Source organism: Pelmatolapia mariae, linkage group LG7 (genome assembly GCF_036321145.2).
Source record: "Pelmatolapia mariae isolate MD_Pm_ZW linkage group LG7, Pm_UMD_F_2, whole genome shotgun sequence".
NCBI lineage: Eukaryota > Metazoa > Chordata > Actinopteri > Cichliformes > Cichlidae > Pelmatolapia > Pelmatolapia mariae.
The window spans coordinates 49,849,687-49,870,392 of NC_086233.1; the positions used below are offsets into that span (position 1 = coordinate 49,849,687).

The 20,706-nt window shown below is 42.7% G+C and overlaps 2 protein-coding genes across 3 annotated transcripts; both read right to left on the reverse strand.

Moving 5' to 3' along the window:
* Nucleotides 1-2,469: 2,469 nt before the first annotated feature.
* Nucleotides 2,470-6,725, reverse strand: LOC134631295 (aquaporin-9-like). 2 transcript variants are annotated; one of them, XM_063479487.1, is made up of 6 exons: nucleotides 6,554-6,722; nucleotides 6,276-6,402; nucleotides 5,208-5,345; nucleotides 4,906-5,024; nucleotides 3,744-3,961; nucleotides 2,470-3,233 (listed from the first exon to the last, which is right to left on the reverse strand). In XM_063479487.1, exons 1-6 carry the CDS (start codon nucleotides 6,653-6,655, stop codon nucleotides 3,026-3,028), a joined length of 912 nt encoding a protein of 303 aa, XP_063335557.1. In that variant the 5' UTR covers nucleotides 6,656-6,722; the 3' UTR covers nucleotides 2,470-3,025. The 2 variants fall into 2 exon arrangements, with proteins under 2 accessions (XP_063335557.1, XP_063335558.1); XM_063479488.1 differs by lacking the exon at nucleotides 5,208-5,345 and having other exon boundaries at nucleotides 6,554-6,725.
* Nucleotides 6,726-6,824: 99 nt separating this feature from the next.
* On the reverse strand, nucleotides 6,825-19,672 carry LOC134631293 (cingulin-like protein 1). The gene is made up of 19 exons (XM_063479486.1): nucleotides 19,584-19,672; nucleotides 17,343-18,224; nucleotides 17,175-17,269; nucleotides 15,655-15,760; nucleotides 15,457-15,552; nucleotides 15,209-15,357; nucleotides 14,193-14,334; nucleotides 13,894-14,106; nucleotides 13,586-13,792; nucleotides 13,400-13,504; nucleotides 13,115-13,267; nucleotides 12,741-12,911; nucleotides 12,369-12,521; nucleotides 10,037-10,126; nucleotides 8,764-8,847; nucleotides 8,029-8,153; nucleotides 7,661-7,769; nucleotides 7,395-7,558; nucleotides 6,825-7,313 (listed from the first exon to the last, which is right to left on the reverse strand). Exons 2-19 carry the CDS (start codon nucleotides 18,201-18,203, stop codon nucleotides 7,235-7,237), a joined length of 3,102 nt encoding a protein of 1,033 aa, XP_063335556.1. The 5' UTR covers nucleotides 18,204-18,224; nucleotides 19,584-19,672; the 3' UTR covers nucleotides 6,825-7,234.
* Nucleotides 19,673-20,706: the final 1,034 nt, after the last annotated feature.

Sequence of the window (20,706 nt, forward strand, 5' to 3'; positions counted from 1 at the left end):
GTGCCAGACACGCTGATATTTCAGCCCTGAGCAATGACACATAGACATCTGTAGGATTTACAGAGAATGAAAAAGAAAAGGGAGGATCAGTTCTTTACAACCAAGGTATGCAGAAGACCATCTCTGAATGCACAACACATCGAACCTTGAAGTAGATGGGCTACAGCAGCAGAAGATCACACCAGCTGAAAACTGTGTCAACAATTCAAACAAGCTCACCAAAATTATACAGTGGAAAACTGGAAAGATGTTGCCTGGTCTGCGCAATTTCAGACAATAAAATGGGATGTAAACAGCACGAAAGCATGGATCCCGGTTTGGATTAACAGTTCAGGCTGCTGCTGGTGTTATGATGTGGGGGATATTTCCTTGGCATACTCTGGGCCCCTTAATAACAAATTAGCATTAGTTAAACTTAGTTAAACTTAGCACTTGTGGACTGAGCAGCAACTGCCCACCCCTTGGTGGCGCCCCTGATGTGGTTGGGATGAGAACCTGTTGTAAAAATTACAGTACCATTGGAGTGAACCTTGTTTACTGTGATAAATGCAGTAGCGTGAGGCTCACAGCAGAGGGCGCAGCTGCTTCAGAGACCATGCTGGTGCTGGAGGTTTCCTAGCAGCCTGTGAGTCACCAGCATCAGCAACACAGAGACACACACACAGCTTTATATATGTTTTGTTTTCAGGAGCACACACAATCCAGCACTCATTGCTGCCTGGTCTCAGATATCCTTTTTTTATTTTTTTGAATACATTTGTTGGAAGGAAAAAGCAGCTGATCAAAAGCTTTTATTCTGTCTCTGCCACACGCCTGCTCGTGTCTTCCATATGTGTGTTACGCACTATATTATTTATTGCCTATACTTATTGATCACTTTGCTCCATGAGTGCATTCAATGATGTAACACCCACACAAAAAAGTATGTCAAATCCAGGGAGCATGCATTTGCACATGCAGTGGAATGTGGCCCGCTATCGATTTTCTGCGCATTTCTTCAGCTGCAGTTGCTGGTTGTAAACACGATTTCATTAAATCCAGGAACAAGGGATGAGGTTCAATATTTTGTGTCTCAGTTATATTCCAGTAAGTTTACACCAGTGATTGAATATGTACTGATTTTGTGATCTATTCTCATACAATTCCCCCACAGCTCCCACATCTATGTCCCTCTCCATCTGAAACAGTGTACTAACACAGAGGATATTATCAATATTCTGCATTTACAGTTCCAGCTCTCTGCAAGGAGCTGATGTCACAGCTGATCAGCAAGCAGTGTGCCTTTTGTTTCTCTTTGCAGTGACAAAAGCACGACTGTAAAAGGGGCACTTGTGGACTGAGCGGCAGCAAGGCTCTGCTCACCATGAAGGCTGCAGCACAAACAAAGAACCTGCGCTGGATGCGCAGAATTAATGCTTGTTTCGTTGTCCAGCAACCAGAGGATTTTCAGTGCTGCTACAGTCAGTCAGTCTGAGGGGTTTAGTCATTAGTCTTGGTTGCTTGTGTACATGGAAAATCCCCAGACCCAGTTCTTTTTACCGTCACCCCACATTATTCAAAGCCTGAAAAAGGGATGAAAGACAAGAAGCAAGAATCATATGTACCTGCACATGTATCTTCATGTCAGTCTACAAACTGCCCACTCTGTTCTCTGTAGCTGCTAACCAGCTTAGAATAAGATTTTAAATCAGCTAATTAAAAGTATTTGTTTGTCCCCTGATTGTTACTGTCTCTTTACTAGTGTTACTGTTGAACTACTGTATGAAGCCAGATAGACTGTAAATAATGATCCATTTACTCACATAGAGTTTTGAGTTACTTGTACTTGTTTTATGCCTATGTGCTTTTACTCTGCTAGATTTAAGAGGCATGTACCGAGACACTGAGATATAAGGGCCTAAATTTACACCAAACGGCTTTAAGAATCCTGTTTGGATCTAAAATTATTCTCAAATCTTGTAGCTTCTTTTCCACATGTTATACAGGAGCACTCCTGGAGTTAGAGAGCTTGGAACATGGGGTTTTTGGTTTTCTACACTTCACAGCTCTTATTTAACATGGGTTTTCTTGAACATTATCAGAACTAGAATTAATTCCATATTATTAAAATAATTCTTTTCAAAGGTGAGAATCTCCCAGATGAAGCAATTAGGAAGGTTCTCACTTTTAAGTCTTATCACCCCATCATATTTGACTTTTCTAACAATTCTGCAGCATTGAAGTCGCCACCTGAGGTTCCTGGTGGAAATAAAATCAGACAACCCGCTGAGTCTCAGCTCCTTCATCTGCATTGGGGACATTAGCTGGAGTGATGAGATTCTACAGGACATACTTCGTCTGTGGAGCAATTTACAAACTGCTCGTATGAGAATGTTTACATCAACTGAGCATCTCGTCGCATTTTAGGTTGACGTGCAGTTTTCTGTTACAAATGCAGCAGAGCGGTGAAGGGAAAAATCTCAGGAGAAGTTGCAACTTGTAGAAACTTTAATGTCGACAAACAAAAGTGAGTAAGAGAGTTTTGCAAAAAGTCAAAACAAGCACAAAAAGTATGACGTTAATACGCAAATATCACGACAACCACTGAGAAAAACGCAAAGAAATGTAACAGGGCACTTGCAAGCATGCAGAACTAATATTCTATTTTTAGTATATGCAAAAAAGGAGAATTTTGTTGTATATACAAAATGGTATTTACAACACATATGCTGCTAGTATTTATGTAATGATGTCAAATACACAGGACTGAGATTTCCATGAGTTTATGAAAAATGCAACAACAGGCAATCGAGCAAAAGTTATTCTGTGTTTTCAGAACATTTCCAAATATATTTTATTTTCATTTAGACCCATGGAGGTCTTTGGTGGCGTATTGGTCTGAAAAAAGCTTGAAGTATAACTACAGCCTATCCAGCTACCAATGAGATGACACTGACACATGGACCCTGTCCTTACAGATGGAAGCTGCACTGGTGTTCATCTGACTGACAGTAAAAGCGCTCAGTCCTGAAGGTGAAAGGTCTTCTTAACTCATCGTGATCATCTCATATTTGTCCTTCAGACTGCTGTCATCATCCTCTTCGTCTTCCTCGTCCTCCTCCTCTTCCTCCTGGGGCTTCTCGTGCTCGGCGTGGGGGTGGTGCAGCTCGATGAACAGGTAGTAGATGACGGCCGCGACCACTCCCCCCACCATCGGTCCCGCCACTGGGATCCACCACCAGTTGTCTGCGGTGCTGCGTGCAGAGAAAAGGGAAACAGGAAGGAAGAGTCAAAAACATCAGTGGGAGAAAAAAAGAGGCAGCTGTTGATCGCCGGTGCCTCCATCGGATCATGCACAAGCATCGACTGCATCTGTCGAGCGCATGTGACATTATGTAACACGTGTCACCAGCACGGGCTCACTTCGATAAATAGCTCAATGAAAGATTTGAAGAGAGGCAGAGAGATATGTCTGTATTTACATTTTCATTTCACAGAATGTGTCCACATGATGATTTTTATTCTGTTTATAACTGCAAAATTATTTTGTAAGTAAGAGATCATCAAATAAAGTTACTATATAAGTCCACATTTAGCATGTGATGCATAGAGTTTATTTGTATAGATTAATGATATATCCTTCAGAAGTTACATATTCCACGCATTTTAATAATAATACCACGTTTAGACTTTTTCACCTACAGGCCAAACTGCCCACCCATCATCATCAAATAATCATCTATATGTGATTCGACTCCACCTACCTGAAGACCTCCATCCCCCATCCTGCCACAGCTGTGAACAGTCTGGGTCCCAGGTCTCTGGCTGGGTTCAGGGGGTAGCCACAGTTCAGCCCCATGGATACGCCGATGGCCATGATGATCAGGCCGATGGCCAGCGGCTCGACGCCTTTAGGAGCTCCGATGTTTCCGCCGTCGATGATAGCAAGAATGCACAAAACCAGCATACCTGTTCCCACCACCTTCGAGAGAGGAACAGCAGGCCTTTGATTAATGGATGAGTTTGGCTGTGTAGCTTTGATAAACACTGGTAACATCCCAATTACAATAATATACTACATGGAGCAGCAGGGTCCCAGTGACAGCTTTTACCCATCTGCCATCAGACTATTAAATTCACAACGCACGTCATAATAAAGACATAAACCATGGATACAGTCTAAACGCTGAGCACAACTCAGCTGTAGTTTTTATTTGATATATTATATATATTGTTTATATATAGTTTCTTTGTTTAATGTTCTATAACGCGGACCAGTGCACATATTAATATATTCATTAACTCATTTCATGTCATTTTTTTGAGGGATTTTTCTGCAATTTGAAGTAACTAAGCCATTTGTTTACTTCGCAGTCATATAATATGTCATCATGTGAATTTCTTCAAACTTCTATTATAAAATAACTAGATTTTTCTAACTGAAAACATCTGAATACAAATGAATAAAACATGTCCAGTTAATGTGTATACTGATCTGGGTGCATTTAAATCACATTTGCAACATCTTAACTCTGATCCCTGTGCATATGATTCACTCTGACTCAAATTGTACTTGACCTCTGAGCATGAGAATGAAAATAACAAACATTTGCATAAACACAGTCGCACTAAGCAGACTTATCGCAGCGCTTTACCTGCTGTGGTTTCCACCATCTTTGGAAACACAAGCAGATGTGTTAATTTTGTATTGCTGCGACAAATAAACAGACTGGAAATGGCGTTAAGTAAATGTGACCTTCTGCCGAGTACCAGGAAATGGACATTAGGGCCAAAAGGGAGCCGAAAAGGGGTGTTCTCAGACTAAATAGGCCAATCGATTCTGCATTAGCCACACTGGCCAGACTTTACAGTATTTAGAGGCAGAAAGAGAGCGGAGGTCAGTGGTTCACCGCGACTAGAGCTTGCCTGATCAATGAAGCCGCCGAGGACTGACAGGTGTCTGGCGGGGTATGAGGCAAAAATGTGGCCCGTTGCATTGATTCCCGTCACTGACAGAATCCCACTGGTGAAGTCCATGAAGGCATCTGTGAGGAGCACAAAGAGACGTCTGACATAACTGCAACAAGTCACAGGGATCCATTTCTATCTTGTGCAGTCAAACCCAGGGTTAAAATATTCTCACAGCGGCAGCTGAGTGTTGTGCACTTAATCACTTCTTTACATAACACTTGTTATGGCTTTATATACATATGCAAAGGAGGCTTCACCATAGTATAATCCAAAGACTGCAGCAGCTCCTGCAAAAGCACCAAGAAACTGAGCGATGACGTAGAAAGGAAACTTCCAGATCTTCAGTTTGCCCAAAATTACCATAGCCAAAGACACAGCGGGGTTCACATGGCCCCCTGGGAGAGAGGACAAAGCACAGAGTAAAAGAGGGGTGCAGTGTGTGTGTGTGGGTGTGGGTGGGGTGGCTGGCCTGATATCCTCTCCATCATTAGTGAGACTGTCACATTTACAAGAGGCAACAGAAGGGGAGCAGCCCCCCAGGGCGGTTCACGGTTTGTTTTTTTAGAGGCAGAATAAAGGTCACTACCTCAAAAAAACAAAAAAGATGTTCCAGTTATTCTGTTGTTATTTTTAATAAGGCTATCTATATATATATGTGTATATATGAGAAACCTGCCTGTTATATCTCTTCATGAAATACTATGGGTGGGGGATTTGATTTAATTCAATTCAGCCCCTGCTCAGATGAAGTAAGCATTCTCACTGGGACTGAGTCTGGTCTCTGCTATAGACAGATGAACGTAGCCTATGATCAATGCAGTTTGCAGGACATTTAGTGCCCAGGGTTATGTACGACCCCAGAGAGGCTGTGTTAATAAATCAATGGTCAGTACACATTTGGTGGATGTGGACAGAGAGCTGGCACGTTCCTGTTGATGCCGGAGCTGGGGGAGGTGGCACATGGCTGGACAGGAAGCCATAAAGATTTAATACTACAAGCTGCAAGCCTCATGAGTATCAATGTTTTTATTGCAGCATTACAGCACGTACAAGAGAGTTGTGTCAGATTGTTTTATATGTTCTGGCAGAGACGGTTTGTATTGACTATAAATTAAGCGGTTAAGATAGAACGCTAAACAAACTTTTAACAACTACAATGTTAAAACTTTTTACCTTTGATTTTTTTTCACAAGCATCTCAGCTCTGCTGGCCATGCATAAATTAAGCAGAACTAATAGGGGTCTTGCAACCCATCTGAGGCCAACTTTATGTCAGCAGAAATAAAGAATTAACTAAATAAGAGCAACATTAAAAGTGGCACTTACCTGAAACTCCACCGGCCACATACGCTGCCATCATCAGGCCTACAGAGAAGCCAATGTGGACAGTGAGGGGCTCGCCCAGGGTGTTTCGACTGAGGACGGTCTGAGCGACAGAGCCGCAGCCAAACAGCTGACAAACAGAGAGGAACATATCATTAATCAAACTGAAATAAAGCAATCAAATCAGCTGAAGGAATTACAGGAACTTCTAAAGCAAGCAGATGCAATGTTTGATTTCTGAGAAAAAAAATAGTTTCATCCTGAAAGAAAAGAATACTTACAACCAAGACAAACGTTCCCAGGAATTCTGCCAGAAATTCCTTAAATATTCCATGTTTTAGAGCACAGTGTTGCCTCATGCTTCTCTTGTTTTGTACTTCCATGTATCGCCGTGCCAACAGATGTCAAAACTGTCAGGCGCTTTGAATCCCTGGAGCTCATTAGAGTCACATCTCCACCTCTGCACAGCCTCAGCCATTAAGAGCAGGCCATTGATTCATTCGTGCAACTACCATTCTCACAGAGTTTCATAGCTGAGGGTTACCAGCAGATGAGTTTTGTGTTGTTTTTACATTTAAACTGAGCTTTCTCTCATTTTTTTGTTCAAAGTCAAAGTCTCAGACTGACAGAAATCTCACACAGCTGTATTTATTTCAGTGTCTGGAGGCATATATACACTGGTGAATGTTGAAAAAAGCATTTTAGTGCATTTAGTTATTAGCTTAAGAATGTGCGCGCCACGTCATATTTATTAATACACCAACAGAATAAATTAGAGATTAAGAATAATCAAAAGTTGGTCTGATAATGCAGTTATAAATATCGCCACAAGAGGTCAGCATTGGCAAGGTGCCATGCAGCTCAAGGTGGAAGCCACACCTGAGTTGTTAATGACATTTTATTCAATCGTGAAATGTTCACAGTGGCATTAAAGTCCAGTTTTAATTCTTTTTAAGCACAGGTCAGTCAGATCCCAGGTTGTCCAAGTCGTTCACATCGTCCTCTGCGACCTTAGTGAGGGGAGTGGCCTTCTTCTTCCGCCTGTTGAAGCAAAAATATTAAATGATGGTGACAATGTGATTTAGTGCAGCGGCATGTTAAAGGCAGAGAGCGATCGGTCACCTCATCTCATTCCGCACTGCACTCAGCTGGCTGTGAAGCTGCTCGCTGGCCTCCATCTGCTCATCCAGCTCTCTCTGCAACTTCTTTTTAGCGTGTTCCAGACGCTCGATCTCCTCCTCCGCCTCGTCCATCTGCCTCTTCGCCGTCTTTAGCCTCTGAGTCAGCTGCAGAGTTCGGGGAAAAACGAGATAAAGAACCATGAGTCGAGTCGCCTGCTGAAGAGAACATCGTAACGAGGTTTTATTCATGGTTAAAGATGTGTCGACCTGGTCCGTCTGGCTCTGCAGGTTGAGGCGCTCTTCGTCTCCCTGCATCTTCATCTCCTTCAGCTTGCGCTCCAGCCTGCGGTTCACTTGTTGTAAGTTGTTGTTGTCCCTGAGAGCAAAAGCAACAAGAGATCATGTGCCTGTTTTTTCCTGCAGCTTTGTGTAACTTAACACCCTCCTAGTGTGCAGACCAGAGATGATTTTTCTTATAACCAAGTGATAAATGGGTCCACCACTCACTGAGAGCCAGGACCAAGAATCTGAGTTTCTGTAGTTGCACTGATCCATACAGCCTTAATCCATATTAATGTCTAAAACTGATGAGAAGTTGTTAAAGTAAGGTCACTTTCTGCTGTGTGTTTGCTCACTTCTCTTCTCCTTGCAACCTCTCCTCCAGCTCCTGGATGCGGATGTTGAGCTTGGAGACGAGTGAGTCCTGGTTGCTCTTCTGTGAACCTTCCAGATGAGCCACTCTGCTTTTAAGGTCTTTATTCTGCCAGAGAGAATATGATGAAGAATTTTAGCTTTAAAAAAAAAAAAATCTGTAATAGCAGCATGAAGCAGGAGTTTCTCAGGGTGGTCGCAGTTTTGTTTGCTTCTTGCACAAGAATGTAGGAGCTTGAGGTTGTTATTCCACGGATCCAAAGGGGGGAGGCAATGGTCTATTAAACAAAGTAGGAAAAAACAAGCTTTGCAAAAGTTTGCACAGTTGTTAACCCTCAAGCATGTAAGCAATACAGTTTGGTGAGCAATGCTGAGAGTAAGCTAAACCTTTTTGTATCTTTACAAGAAATAAAAAAACCCTGCAGGGCACCTTTGAGCAGGTTTCCATTAACACCATTAACATCAGTGCTGATACTGAACATGAATCTTACAATTTGAACCCCCTGCTGATTTTATTCCACATGCATTTAAGTAAAGCTTAAAAGAGCTGAGTATGAAATATTGCTCACAAGCTAACAAGCACTCTAACTTGGATCTTAACCCAAATTTTTCAGCAGCAGTCTCTTGCATCACATTGACTCCACCTTAAGATTTTTTTTTCTCTAGAAATGATTTCACTCTGTTTAGCTGTCTGGTGTTGGGGGGTTAGGGATCATTACCTGCCTCTCCAGGCTTATCTTATCGCACTCCAGATCCTGTCTGGCAGATCTCTCCTGCATCAGTTCATTCCGCATTTGATCCATCTGTTAATGCAGAGAGAAACACAGTTTTTATTATCCATTATACATATACTGCATAACATCGCACATAAGAAATACAGCTAGGACATATGGACACTGAACTACTAATTTATTATTTGCTGAGCTTATACTTCATATGTTTTCCCCCTGAAAGTGGACTTTTACTTATTTTCTCTAAACTCTCAGTTTGAGGTCTTTTTTTCCCTGTTGGTTCAATGTGACGTCAAAGAAATTGATATTCTTGATTAGAGACACAAAGGCATCTCAGATGCACAGAGTTGCCCAGAGGCTGTGAGGACAGACGCCTCTACCTCCTACCGTTCAAACCTTTTGTTTGTGATGGGCAGCCAATCAGAGGAAAGTTCGCTTAAAGAGAGGAGGACAAAGTATAAACTGCAGGGTGACATCAAGGCCTGGTATATGATAAATAACCTTTGAATAATGGAAGAAACATTGATTTAAAAGGAATATAAGGCACTAGAAATGCGCACAAGGGTTCTCCTTTAACACTAAACCTCACAAGTGCTTTCCGTACACATGCATTCTCTTCAATACTGACTGCAAACAAGACCATGTGTTATTACAAACTTTCACCTTAAATAAAAGGTTTCCAGCTTAACTCAAAAAAAGAGAGGAAATTCAGTCTGGTCTGAGCGGACACATCAGATCTAAAAGCTCTCCTCACTAAAAACATCCAGAGGCCCAGAGGAGGGAGTGTGAATACTTGCTCACAATAGTTAGCTGTTTTTGGGGGGGGGGGGAGTGGGGGGGGGGGGGGGGGGGGGCTCACTAGTTTACCCAACAGAGCATTTTGTGTCACCTACTGTGTACCACTTTGCTCCCCTAAACGTAGGCCAACATTAAAAGCACACTGAAGATGAGGAAGCGGTGAAGAAACATGATTAATGACCAGACGAAACAACAAAACAAACTTGTTTTACGCGCAGCTCAGAAACACCAATCAGCATCTTTGGGTGTTTGCAGAGAAATCTGAGCTCTCAGCTCAACATCTGTTTATGATCAAAACAGAGCTGAGGGTCCAAACTTGAGACAGGCGATAAATCTATCACTGGTAGGTTGTTGTTTTCGTGGAGGGAAATTTATGAGCATTAGAAAAATGCAAAATGTGAGCTTCATCTGGAAAAGAACACACACAAAAAACACAGCAAAGACAACAAGGGAGTAAACCTGCCTGCTCCTTGGTTTTGTCTAATCGCTCCATCAAGCGGTCAGCACTGCCGCGCTCATCACAAAGGTCTTCTTCCAGGTGGCTGATGCGTTCCTGAGAGGAGAGGAAATGAATGAAAAGATGCTTCAAACCATCATCGACTTCATTTAAATTGCATTACGCTGGAAGCACAGGGGACATGAGATATTTATCTCTGGAGAATGCGGTTAGAAAGCTGACTCAGATTAGACGAGGGTATTGGGTAACATTATACAAGGAAGCCTTCAGGAAAAATGCACAAAAAAAACCCGCTTTGCTATTATGTTAAACTCTGCTTGTGTTAGCAGTGGATGTGTGTGTGGGGGTGGGGTAGGTAGAAGAAGGTTTCTGAGAACGGTCGGACAGGTCTGATAACTTTTAACAGTAAATACGCTCTTCCTCGGCTGATACAAAGTGTCAACAGTGCGCACGCCGGTATCACTGTGTAATGTTTTTGCATCAGCAAGACAAACAGCTGCGAGACGCTGTTTCCAGTGAACTTCTCCTCACCCAGAGCAGGTCCAGGTGACAGTGCAAATACACACAGAGGAACAGGTAAACATTACGTGTGTGACTGCGCACTCTTACACGTGTTATAGCTGGGAATATTACTGTTGCCATCTAACCATGTGGGTAGATTTTCATCTTTAAGCTTCAAAAGGAGGATTAGATCTACAGTGAACTCTGAGATACTTTTGTATTACTTGGTTTTATTAATGCAGCCACACAAATTTTAGTAAAAAGTCTCGCTCCAGGTCTGTATAAACAAGAGACAAGCACCTGGAAAAGACAGTTTGACAATGCTTCATTTTAACTTTTCCCTTTCTGCACCCATAGGGATGTAGGTAAATGAGCAGACACTGTAAGACAGACACTTAAGTGATTACAGGATTGTTTTTCCATCTGCAGTCATTTTTTTCTCTAATTCTGCCCTGGGAACCTCAGCACCTTTCCCCTCATATCTGGAAACTCTGGTGTGGAAAGAGAACAGTAAAGAACACTGCAGACATAAATAACAGCAGGCAGGCCACTGAATGAGTTAGAAATAACAGGAAAAGGAGGGGTTGGGCAGTAGGTGGGTTGCAAAGTGGCTTGCACAGGCAGCAGAACAGTATCCAGATTAAAACAACTTAAATACTGTGACTATATGAAATTCTAATACAGATGATAACAGTTGACTAAAAGGACTTCCACTCCTTGGCCAGTTTGGAGATACCATTAAGCTCAATTTGTTACAATGTTTAATGTAAAATATTTTTTAACAAATAAGTATATTAACTAAGGTGAAATAAAGGCTATGTCCACACTAGCCCGGATAGATTTGAAAACGGCGTTTTCGTCTGAAAACGCTCCGCGTCCACACTAGCGTTCTCAGACGTTTTCACAGAGTTGTACTTCCACATTGAAACAGCCGAAAACGCTTACATTCCAGTACTGCGCATGCGTGAAATGCAAGAAGATTCGGCCTGCCTGATTTCTGTCTGCCGCTGATTTACTTTCCGGCTCTTTGAAAGGTCGCGGCAAAATGTCAGCACCGAGTTTTTAAATGGACTAACAATGAGGTGGAGTTGTTGCTGCGAGTAACACAAAAGTACAAAGTTGCAAAAGCGAGTGAGAATTAACAAATTTGAAGAAAAGCTATCTGAAGCATGTACAAACTGATATTAAACTGCTGTATAATGCCCTCTGCTATCTTTGTTTAATTGGTCACATGACTGCATCACATGACTAAAATGCGTCATCGTTTTCGAAAGTCTCCGTTTTCGCTGTCCACACTGCGACGCGAAAGCACCGTCTTCAAATGTATTCGTTTTCGAGAGCGTTTTCAAAACGCTGCGTTTTCCTTCGGGGAAAACGCCTTCTCAGTGTGGACAGGAGGCCAAAATGGAGAGAAAATGATGCGTTTTCAAACGAAAGCGCATTAGTGTGGACGTAGCCAAAGTGTTACCAACAGTCTTGTGTTCACTTGGAGTAAAATAAAAAAAGGGGTGGGAACAGGATATTTTGTTTCTGTTACCATCCAAATGTAATTATGTTGTTTCAGAAGGTAAACCAATCCATCCATATGTTTTTGCTTATCCAATAAAATGACACAGGAGTTGCTGGAGCCTATCTCAGTCACCCTGGTACACCCTGGACACACTGACACCCCTAAAAATGCATGCCTTTGGAAAACCACAGAACATGCAAACTCCACACCGAAAAGCTGCCAGCCTGATGGAGCATTTGAACCCACAACCTCCTTGCTGTGAGGTAACAGTGGTAACCACCGCTGCATTTTGAGTTTGGCAAGCTGGAGGTCCAGAGATATTTTTACCTCCGTGAGTTTGACCTGGCGCTCTCGCTCCTCCATCGCGGCAGCATTCCTCTCCTCCAGCTCCTCCACCCTCTGCTCCAGCTGCCGGCCCCTCAGCTGGGCCTCCTGCTGCTCCCTGCGACACCTCCGCAGATCCTCCTCCAGAGGAAGCAGCTGAACAAGAAAACAGCTCAAAGGTTAAACACAAAGCAACACGCAATGTCCGGTGCTGAGCAGTCAAGCAGACACTTCTACAGACAACACATAATCTGTAGAGTCTGACCACTTTTATTCAAAATCATACAAAATGTGCATGTTCTCATACTCTTATTTTTCTTTTGGTGACTAAGACTAATTCATGCTGATGAATCAGGGAGACGGTGAGCACCACACCTCTTCCTGCAGTTTTTTGGCTGCCTGTCTGGATTTCTCCAGCTCTGCTCCCTTTTCCTGCAGCTGTCTCCGCAGCTCGGCCAAGTCCCTCTGACTCTTTTCTTTGGCCTCATCGACCTGGTTCTGAAGCACATCTGTAGACGCCTCGCACTCCTCTATGATGCCATTCATCTACCCGTGCAGATAAACAAAGAGCTCAGATAAGGGAGACATAGGAGATGAAAGAAGTTATGCAAGCACGAGACTTAACAGCTGTTTCTGGTGATCCCATGGCTTCAGGGTTAAGATAGCAGACTTTCAGGCCTCATTTGGCTCCAAGAACACATAGAATTTTTTGGAAGGCCTTAAAAGAATAGTTTATGTCCCCCTTTCACCTTCCTTTGCAGTTGCTCCATGGCCCTGTCCTGCAGCCTTCTCTCATCTTCCAGCTCAGTTTTTGTCTTCCACAGCTCCTCCACTTGCTTCTTCTCCTCCCTGAGCTTCTCTTTCAGGTCTCTGTGCTCATGGTTCAATTTGGCTAGTTTACCCTGTCAGAAGAAAACCCAGAGTAAAGAATTCATTTCAAGAGCATAGCTATGATGCTCATGAAATGATATGATATAGTAGATATGATGAAGTGTGCTCAATTTTTCTCCCGCTCAACCTTATTTCCTTGATACCTGCACATCCTCCAAGCGAGTGAGCAGCGACTTGTTAGACTGACACATCTCTTCCTCGTTCCTCCTCACATCGTCCAGCATTTCCTCAACCTGTTGTTTTTCCCTCTGAAACAGCATAAAGCAAAACAAACTGAACAAACTGAAAATTTGACATTTATCTCCTTACATTTGCACCCTTTTCCTCACCTCAAGCTGCTTTGCTCTCTGCTCCAACTGTCTTTCTGTGGTTTTGTACTCCTGGATCACCTGATTCAGCTGCTCCAACTTGTTGTTAAGCTCTTGCACCTTCCCTCTCAGCTGATCTCTCTCCTGGCTCAGCTCCTTCAGTTGCACCTTAGCTGCACCGCTCTCCTCCTCCGCCTCGAGCTTCTTCTGGCAGAGCAGAGCATTGCTCTGAGAGACAGGGCGAAAGCAAAGTGTGAGATCAACATCGAAATATGATGTGACACAGGAGTGTGATAGATCAGAGCAAATGGAGGTATGTTTCCTGGTACCTCTTTAACCAGCTCCAAGTGCCCGAGCAGCTTCTGAAGCTCCTGTTCGTGCTCCTCCTTCAGAGCAGAGGTGTATATATCCTGAGTCTCCACCTCCTCTTTAAGTGCTCCCTTCAGGGCACTGAGCTCCCTCTCTCTGCGATGCAGCAAGTCCTCCTGCTCTTCCTTCACCTGTAGCATCTCCTGAAACTCTGCATGCAGCTGGGATAAATCCTGTCAAATTCACCATCACAAATATATATTTAAGGGAAAAAGCTGCTTTACATCTGCTATATGTTGGCTCGTGGGCTTTCATTTACCTGCAGAAGGACTTCTTTCTCTTCATTTATCACCTCTGCTTTCTTCGCTCGGTCCAGCTCGTCGTGCATCTCTGAGAGCTGCTGCTGAAGGTCCTTCATCTCTGCTTTAGCTCTCTCTTTGTCAGCCTTCATTTGAGCCACCCTGGCAACATACGAGAATAGATTTATATTTCATATCAAAGACAGGAGCTCGCTTATTCTCCTTAAATGCTGCAGAAAGCTGCTTAACTGGAGTAGACTGAAAAACAGGAATCTTCACTTTTGAAACAAACTACCACTAAACCAAAAGTGTATTCAACTAACTGCTTTCAGTCCAATGACCTTCATCCAATCATACATCAGAGTGCACTCGAGTGACCAGAGAGCATGAGCAGAGGCTTACATGAAGACCCTGAAAAACAGCATTGAGTTAAATCAGTTCTGTATCTCAGGATTTCATTAAAATAAAGTTGTTGAGGTTTTTTTTTCCAGTGGGAAAAATACTAATTTGTCTTTTTGCCTAGTTTAGAAGATCAAAAGCACTTTGTAATATGGCAGCAGTACTAGTTCTGTCCAAAAGCAACAAATCCTCCATATCAGCAGGCTGTGCAGTATCATTTTTATTTTAAAATGCATGTGCTGGGCTCTTTCATGACCAGTAGCACTTGGACTTGGACCAATTTTTCAATATTTGTGACCATTTAAATCCCAACAGCTGGTTTGTATATGGAGTGCAGAAACATGACACATTCAGGCTTGGTGAGTCTAGTTTGACTTTAGTGTCAGATGGCTGCCCCGCCCTGAGCCTGGTTCTGCAGGAGGTTTCTTCCTTTTAAAGGGGAGTTCTTCCTTCCCACTGTTGCCAAGCGCTTGCTATTAGGGGGCTGTCTGATTATTGTGTCTTCACCTTACAATATAAAGTGCACTAAGGCTTTTGTTTTGATTTGGCACTAAATGATTAAACCAAATTAAACTGAATCACTAGGCAGAGCTTTACTTTAAAGCTTTGGTGAATGACCTGAAGGTCACAGCCTTACTCCTCTTTGGTAAACTGAAGTTCGGCCTCAACTTCTCCCAGCTTGTCCCTGAGTTGGCTGAGCTCAGCTTGGCTTTTTATCAGCTCTTCCTGAAGTTTCTTCTTCTCTGTCCTTGCCTTCTCACAGGCTTTGGCTAAAGTCATTTCATTCTGCAGAAAAAGAACAACAACAGAGAGGAACATTGTCAGTCACAGGAAGAGGAAGTGAGCTGTTTGGAGGTGACTCAGCAGGATGGGGCTACACTACACCTTCATCTCAGCGTCTAGTCTTTGCCTCAGTTCCGACACTTCTTTCTCCAGCTCTGCCTGTTTCTCCCGCAGGAGCTTTATCGCCTCTTCGTAGTCCTAAAAGCAAACCATTGCCATAATATAAGCAGTTTCAGACAAACACAATAAATCATATTGGAGAGTGAGCCGCCCTGACAAACATCTCATGCCAACACTGACTTTCTCCTCCTGCTCCACATTGGCAGCAGTTCTCCATTTGAGCTTGTTGATCCTCCAAAAGAGCAGGTGGACCTTTCTATGGGTGGTGGAGTCGTCATCAGTCGTTCTGGGCAGCAAGAAAAAACATTTAACAAACACAGTAACAACACCGATGAAAAGATGAAACTTTATCTGGTTGCGGCAGGGCAGGACCTCCTCTGAGCGTGATGTCAAGTAGCTTTGGTATGCAGAAATAAAACATTGTTCACTTGACCTCTCTTAGGGGTACAACACATAATTCAGCATTTTTTTGTAAATAAATTGCACCAAACAGGCACTGGTAGATGTTTCAAACTTTCCAAGTGCAGCAGATATTTTATCAGTAAAAACATGGTCGTGCTCTACATTCCTGACTTGAGAACACACATCTGGAGCAGCTCCCCGTATCAGACTACACTGCCTGATCTCAACCACACACTCACCACTAGACCAACAGGGAGTACTGAATATACTATTATGAAAAATGAGACAATGTTATACACAACAAATATAATTTGTTTTTGTTCGATTGGTTTTTTATTGGAAATTGAGTTGAAAACAGGAAACTAAACTTGTTTATTAAGATTAATAGCAGAGCCGTTATGGAAAATATTACATATTTTAGATGGAGCCTAGACAACTGCCCCCATGATCCGGACCCTTATAAGTGGTAGAAAAGGGATGGATGGATGATTTATGTGAGAACATACCACTTGCTTATCTGATCTCAAGCTCAAACAAGCTGTTTCTCATGGAAAATGTATAGATAAAGTCTACATCCTTCAGAGTTTATGATTTATAAGTATTGTATGTACTGTTTGTGCAATGTTAACCACGTTGCCAGATCGTCTGTAAAGCACAAACATCTCCCCGCACGTGTTCACATTCGTGCGCAACTCCTCTATTTTGAGTCTGATATACTGGTAAGGAAGTATGTGGGGCATTGGAGGTGAGGTGTGGATGAGCAGGGGGGAAATATAGAATGAGACCAAGTCAATTAAATTGTTTTTTAAGGAAAAAGAAAAAAGTGGAAACTATATTATACTTTTATTTCAGTAAAATTCCTTTGTTATTGCTAATAATTTATTTTAAAAAGGGTCTAAATCTCACAACAGGTGATATCCTGTTTGTTTGACTTCAGAGAGCTAATAATGTGACAGCCTATAAAGTAATCCAGAACACTGTCGTCTGCCATTTCTAAACTTTTGCTTTTGTGCACTTTAAACAAACAAAATTGAAAACGCTGAACTTTAGAGGTGCTGGTCACTGTTCTTTGTAACTGTTTGCACAAAGCCTTGCTCGCTGCTCCTCCCAGTTTACAGTGTGTGCTTAAACGCTAACAATACAAATCAAGCTACCTTTCCTGTTGGAGTCTCTTATTTAAGATATAGGCAAACACTGTCATTCAACCCATTTGCAAGAAATCAAATGTATGCTCTATAGTACCCAAAATGTCTGTTTGCCCCTTTAAAGTAAAGTGCCGAAAGCTTGGGGGGACTTACCCAGCCTTCAGGTAAGTGAACAGCATTTGTTTCGTCGTGTCTTCGGCTGGATCTACTGAGAGCTCTTGCTGTCCTTTCAGAAGATCGGGAGTGACCTGATTAGGGAACATACGGCAAATAAATCTGATCTTTCAAATGACAACTTTGCCCTAAAACAAAAGCCTGTACCTGTGCATCTCTTTCATCAGATTCATCATCCCGGTCACCGCTTGATGCTTTCTCTGCTCTGTGAAGCCCTTTGGCAGTCGTATCTTTGTTGCTTGGTGGCTTTAAGTTGACTTCACCGCTGAGGAGTCGAGCCCTGGCCGATCCAGGAGGGTACATCCCGCCCTTCAGAGACGAGTTCCTGCTAGCTGAAGGGGAGGGCGAGGAGGATTCAGAGGTTCGACTGCTGTCCACGCTGCGTGACCGACGACACTCCTCGAGGTTCAGCCTGTTCCTCGGGCCTCTTCCCCTCCGTTGGTTGCTGTTAAACTGGCTTATTAGTTTCCCTACAGAAATGATGGAGTCGGTCTCCACTAAGTTTGGGGACCTTGGAGGAATTTGTCCACCAGATGGAGGCGCCTTGTTCTGGGTCAACTCAGCAGGGTCTTCTCCTGGGCCCTCAGCAGGCAGAGGGATCCTGGGTTTGGTCATGTTGGTAGTCGGTTTGTTTGAGGCTGTTTGTAAAGGAAACCCCGGGCTCAGTTTATTATTTTCAGGGCTGTAGGATCTCATGATCTCTGGGCGTTTCTGATAATTAAACACGGGGGAGTTGACCATCTTCTGCGGCTCGGGTGATAGCTGTCTGTCATCCATGGACCTTCGCGCCATACCCGGGTGGTACCCTGCCTGGTGAGTGATGACAGAAACGTCCCTGTTGCTGTCCTGGCTTGAACTGTTCAGAACCACATAGGGTTGACCTTTAATCCCTTGAACCTGAATCCTCACTCCAAACGAGTTGTCCTGGCTGCCCCTGTGACTGTGCTCCAGCATGTAGCCCCTCTGTGTCCTGATGTCTGGAGAACCGCTCGGCCTGTGAGACTCCATCCCAACCCCTCTGGAGATAAACTGGTGGGAACACGCACAGACAGGTATGTTAAAAATGACACCAAGAGGGAGACTGCACGGGAGAGTGGATTGAAAACTGATGCTTCAGGTTGGTCAGGCCTTATCATCTGTTTACAAAACACTGGAGCAGGGTTGGAGCTTAAGGGGGAACGTAAGGACAGACATCGAAGGAGCTCCTCACACAGCTGCACATAAAGTCACAATAAATGGACGCTGGCGAGTGCCTGATATTGCTGTGCAATGAAAACAGCTCTTTCTGTGTGCTAATGACAGCGTACTATTGTACAGCCCGAGCTGAGCCAACTGCATGACGACTACAACTGGCTGAGGTGGAGAGGTGTCGTCATCCGCTCCGTCGTATGACACTTGAGGAAAATGTTTGTCAACAAACACACTACTGTGAGGCTGTAACACACAAACACAATAGAAGACAATATGGTGTCTTCCTACGAGCCCCATCCTTAGCATGCTGCCACTCCAAATAACCCTCGAATGACCAACACTTTTACAGGAGTGACCCGGTGAGGTCATTTGCGACCCCAATATATTGTAGGCAATAATATATATATTTTTATTTAACTCTACATGGCTTTATTGTGCGTATATCTCTTCCTTTAAGTATTCCAAAATGTGCTGATTTAGTTAATTATCAATGTTATGGAAAATAATCATAATAATAATAATAGTTTTAAGCCATTTATAAGCACACAAAATCAGAAAAAAGAGAGAAACACATTAAAAATGTTCATTTTTCAGCCACTCCAGCCTCAGGTCATTGCGATGTTTGAACTTAGACTAACTAAACAGTAACTTTCACCAATCACCTATTAGTCATAAACTACTTTTGGTTGCCAGGTTGTAGAAAAAACAGCACTCCACTGCTTTGTCCTGTTAGTTTAAATTGACCAGCTCCCTTCAATTCCCCTTAAATCGACTGCTCAGCTGATGTTAAGTAAAAGTTAAATGACTTGGTTAAAAAAAAAGACAGAGCAAATTGTCCCATTGGTGGGTTTTCTACAACCTGCCATGTTCATGCGTAATAAGAGCTTCTAACGTTTCATTGGGTCGTTCTTACTTTGTCATTCTAGGTACTTAACATGAACTCGTTTGTCCTTGGATACTACAGTATCTGTCACTCACACACTTTATCCGGATAAACTTTACTTCGCTACTTTAAAAAGGATACAGGAACTCTACCTGCCGCTGTTGTAAAAAGACCGCGACTTAATGAAAAGGTGTAGTAAAAAGTTGGAGTAACATCTTTAAACGCGCTGATGATCATCGCAGATGGGGTATCTTTGAAGGACTAAGGTTGTTAGCGTTATTTAGAGCAGGTTTTGTTCTTAATCTCAAACTTACCGTCTTGTGTGAGCGCTGACTTGTCCTCCTCCTCCTCTGTCCGATCGGACTGTCCAGCCTCCACCCGCCCAGACATGATCAGCCCCGCTCAGAGAGGCGTTCACTGCCCGCTCTGTCACACAGAAACATCATATGACTGCTGCTGCTGCCTAGTGCTCGCTTTGAGGTAGGCTTATACAGAAATCTATAATAATGATCCGAAGAAGAATTCCCTACATGTATTGTATTAGTAGTTCTGCGGTTCTAAAGTACGTTTAGTTATTTCTGATTCATGATTATTTAGGATTCATATCCTTATAATACTTCCTCTTTTCTTTCTATTCATGTATTTATTTATTTGTTTTTGAAAGGGTCAAAATATTTTAACTACAAACATTCGAGCTAAAAAAATAAATAAATAAAGGCATGAGTAAAGGAGTTTTTTGTTTTGTTTTGTTTTTTGTTTTTTTGTTTGTTTTTTTATTGCAGGTGATTTTTTTTTTTTTACCTGGCAACTCACACAAAATCCAGATTTGATCCCAAAGAGGTCTTAAAGGAAGCTGCCTTGTTGATATTTGGCTAAAGTTCTTATTGTTTGTAATCTGGATGTTAAACTAAAACTGTATTAATTTATATTTGTGGAAACATTTGCAAATTAGTGGCATATGCAGTACTGTGCAAAAGTCTTGAGTGACGCCTCATTTCTTCATAATTTACTTGGAAAATTGGGAGTAGGTGCGGCAGTTTATTCAAAAAAGCAAAAAGCAAAGCAAAAACTAAGTTTGTGCAATTCAACAAGTTTTGTTATGACCGCCTTTATTCTTCAACACAGTCTGAACTCTTAGACAAGTTTTCTTGTTATTCCTTTCAGTAGACTTCAGGAAAAGTTTTCCATGAAGGACATGCAAAGATGCCCAGCGCCCCTAGCTGAAATGCAGCCAAAACCATGACAGAGCCACCACCGTGTTTCACAGATGGCCGCAGACGCTCACTGTTGTACTTGTTTCTTGACCTCCTACATACATACCGAAGATTATTTAAATTTGGATTCATCACACTATGAGGCCTGATTTTAAATCCAGTTCTGGTGTAATTTGGCATGCTGCAGACTTTCCGTCCTCGTTTCCTGCTTTTGATAGCCACC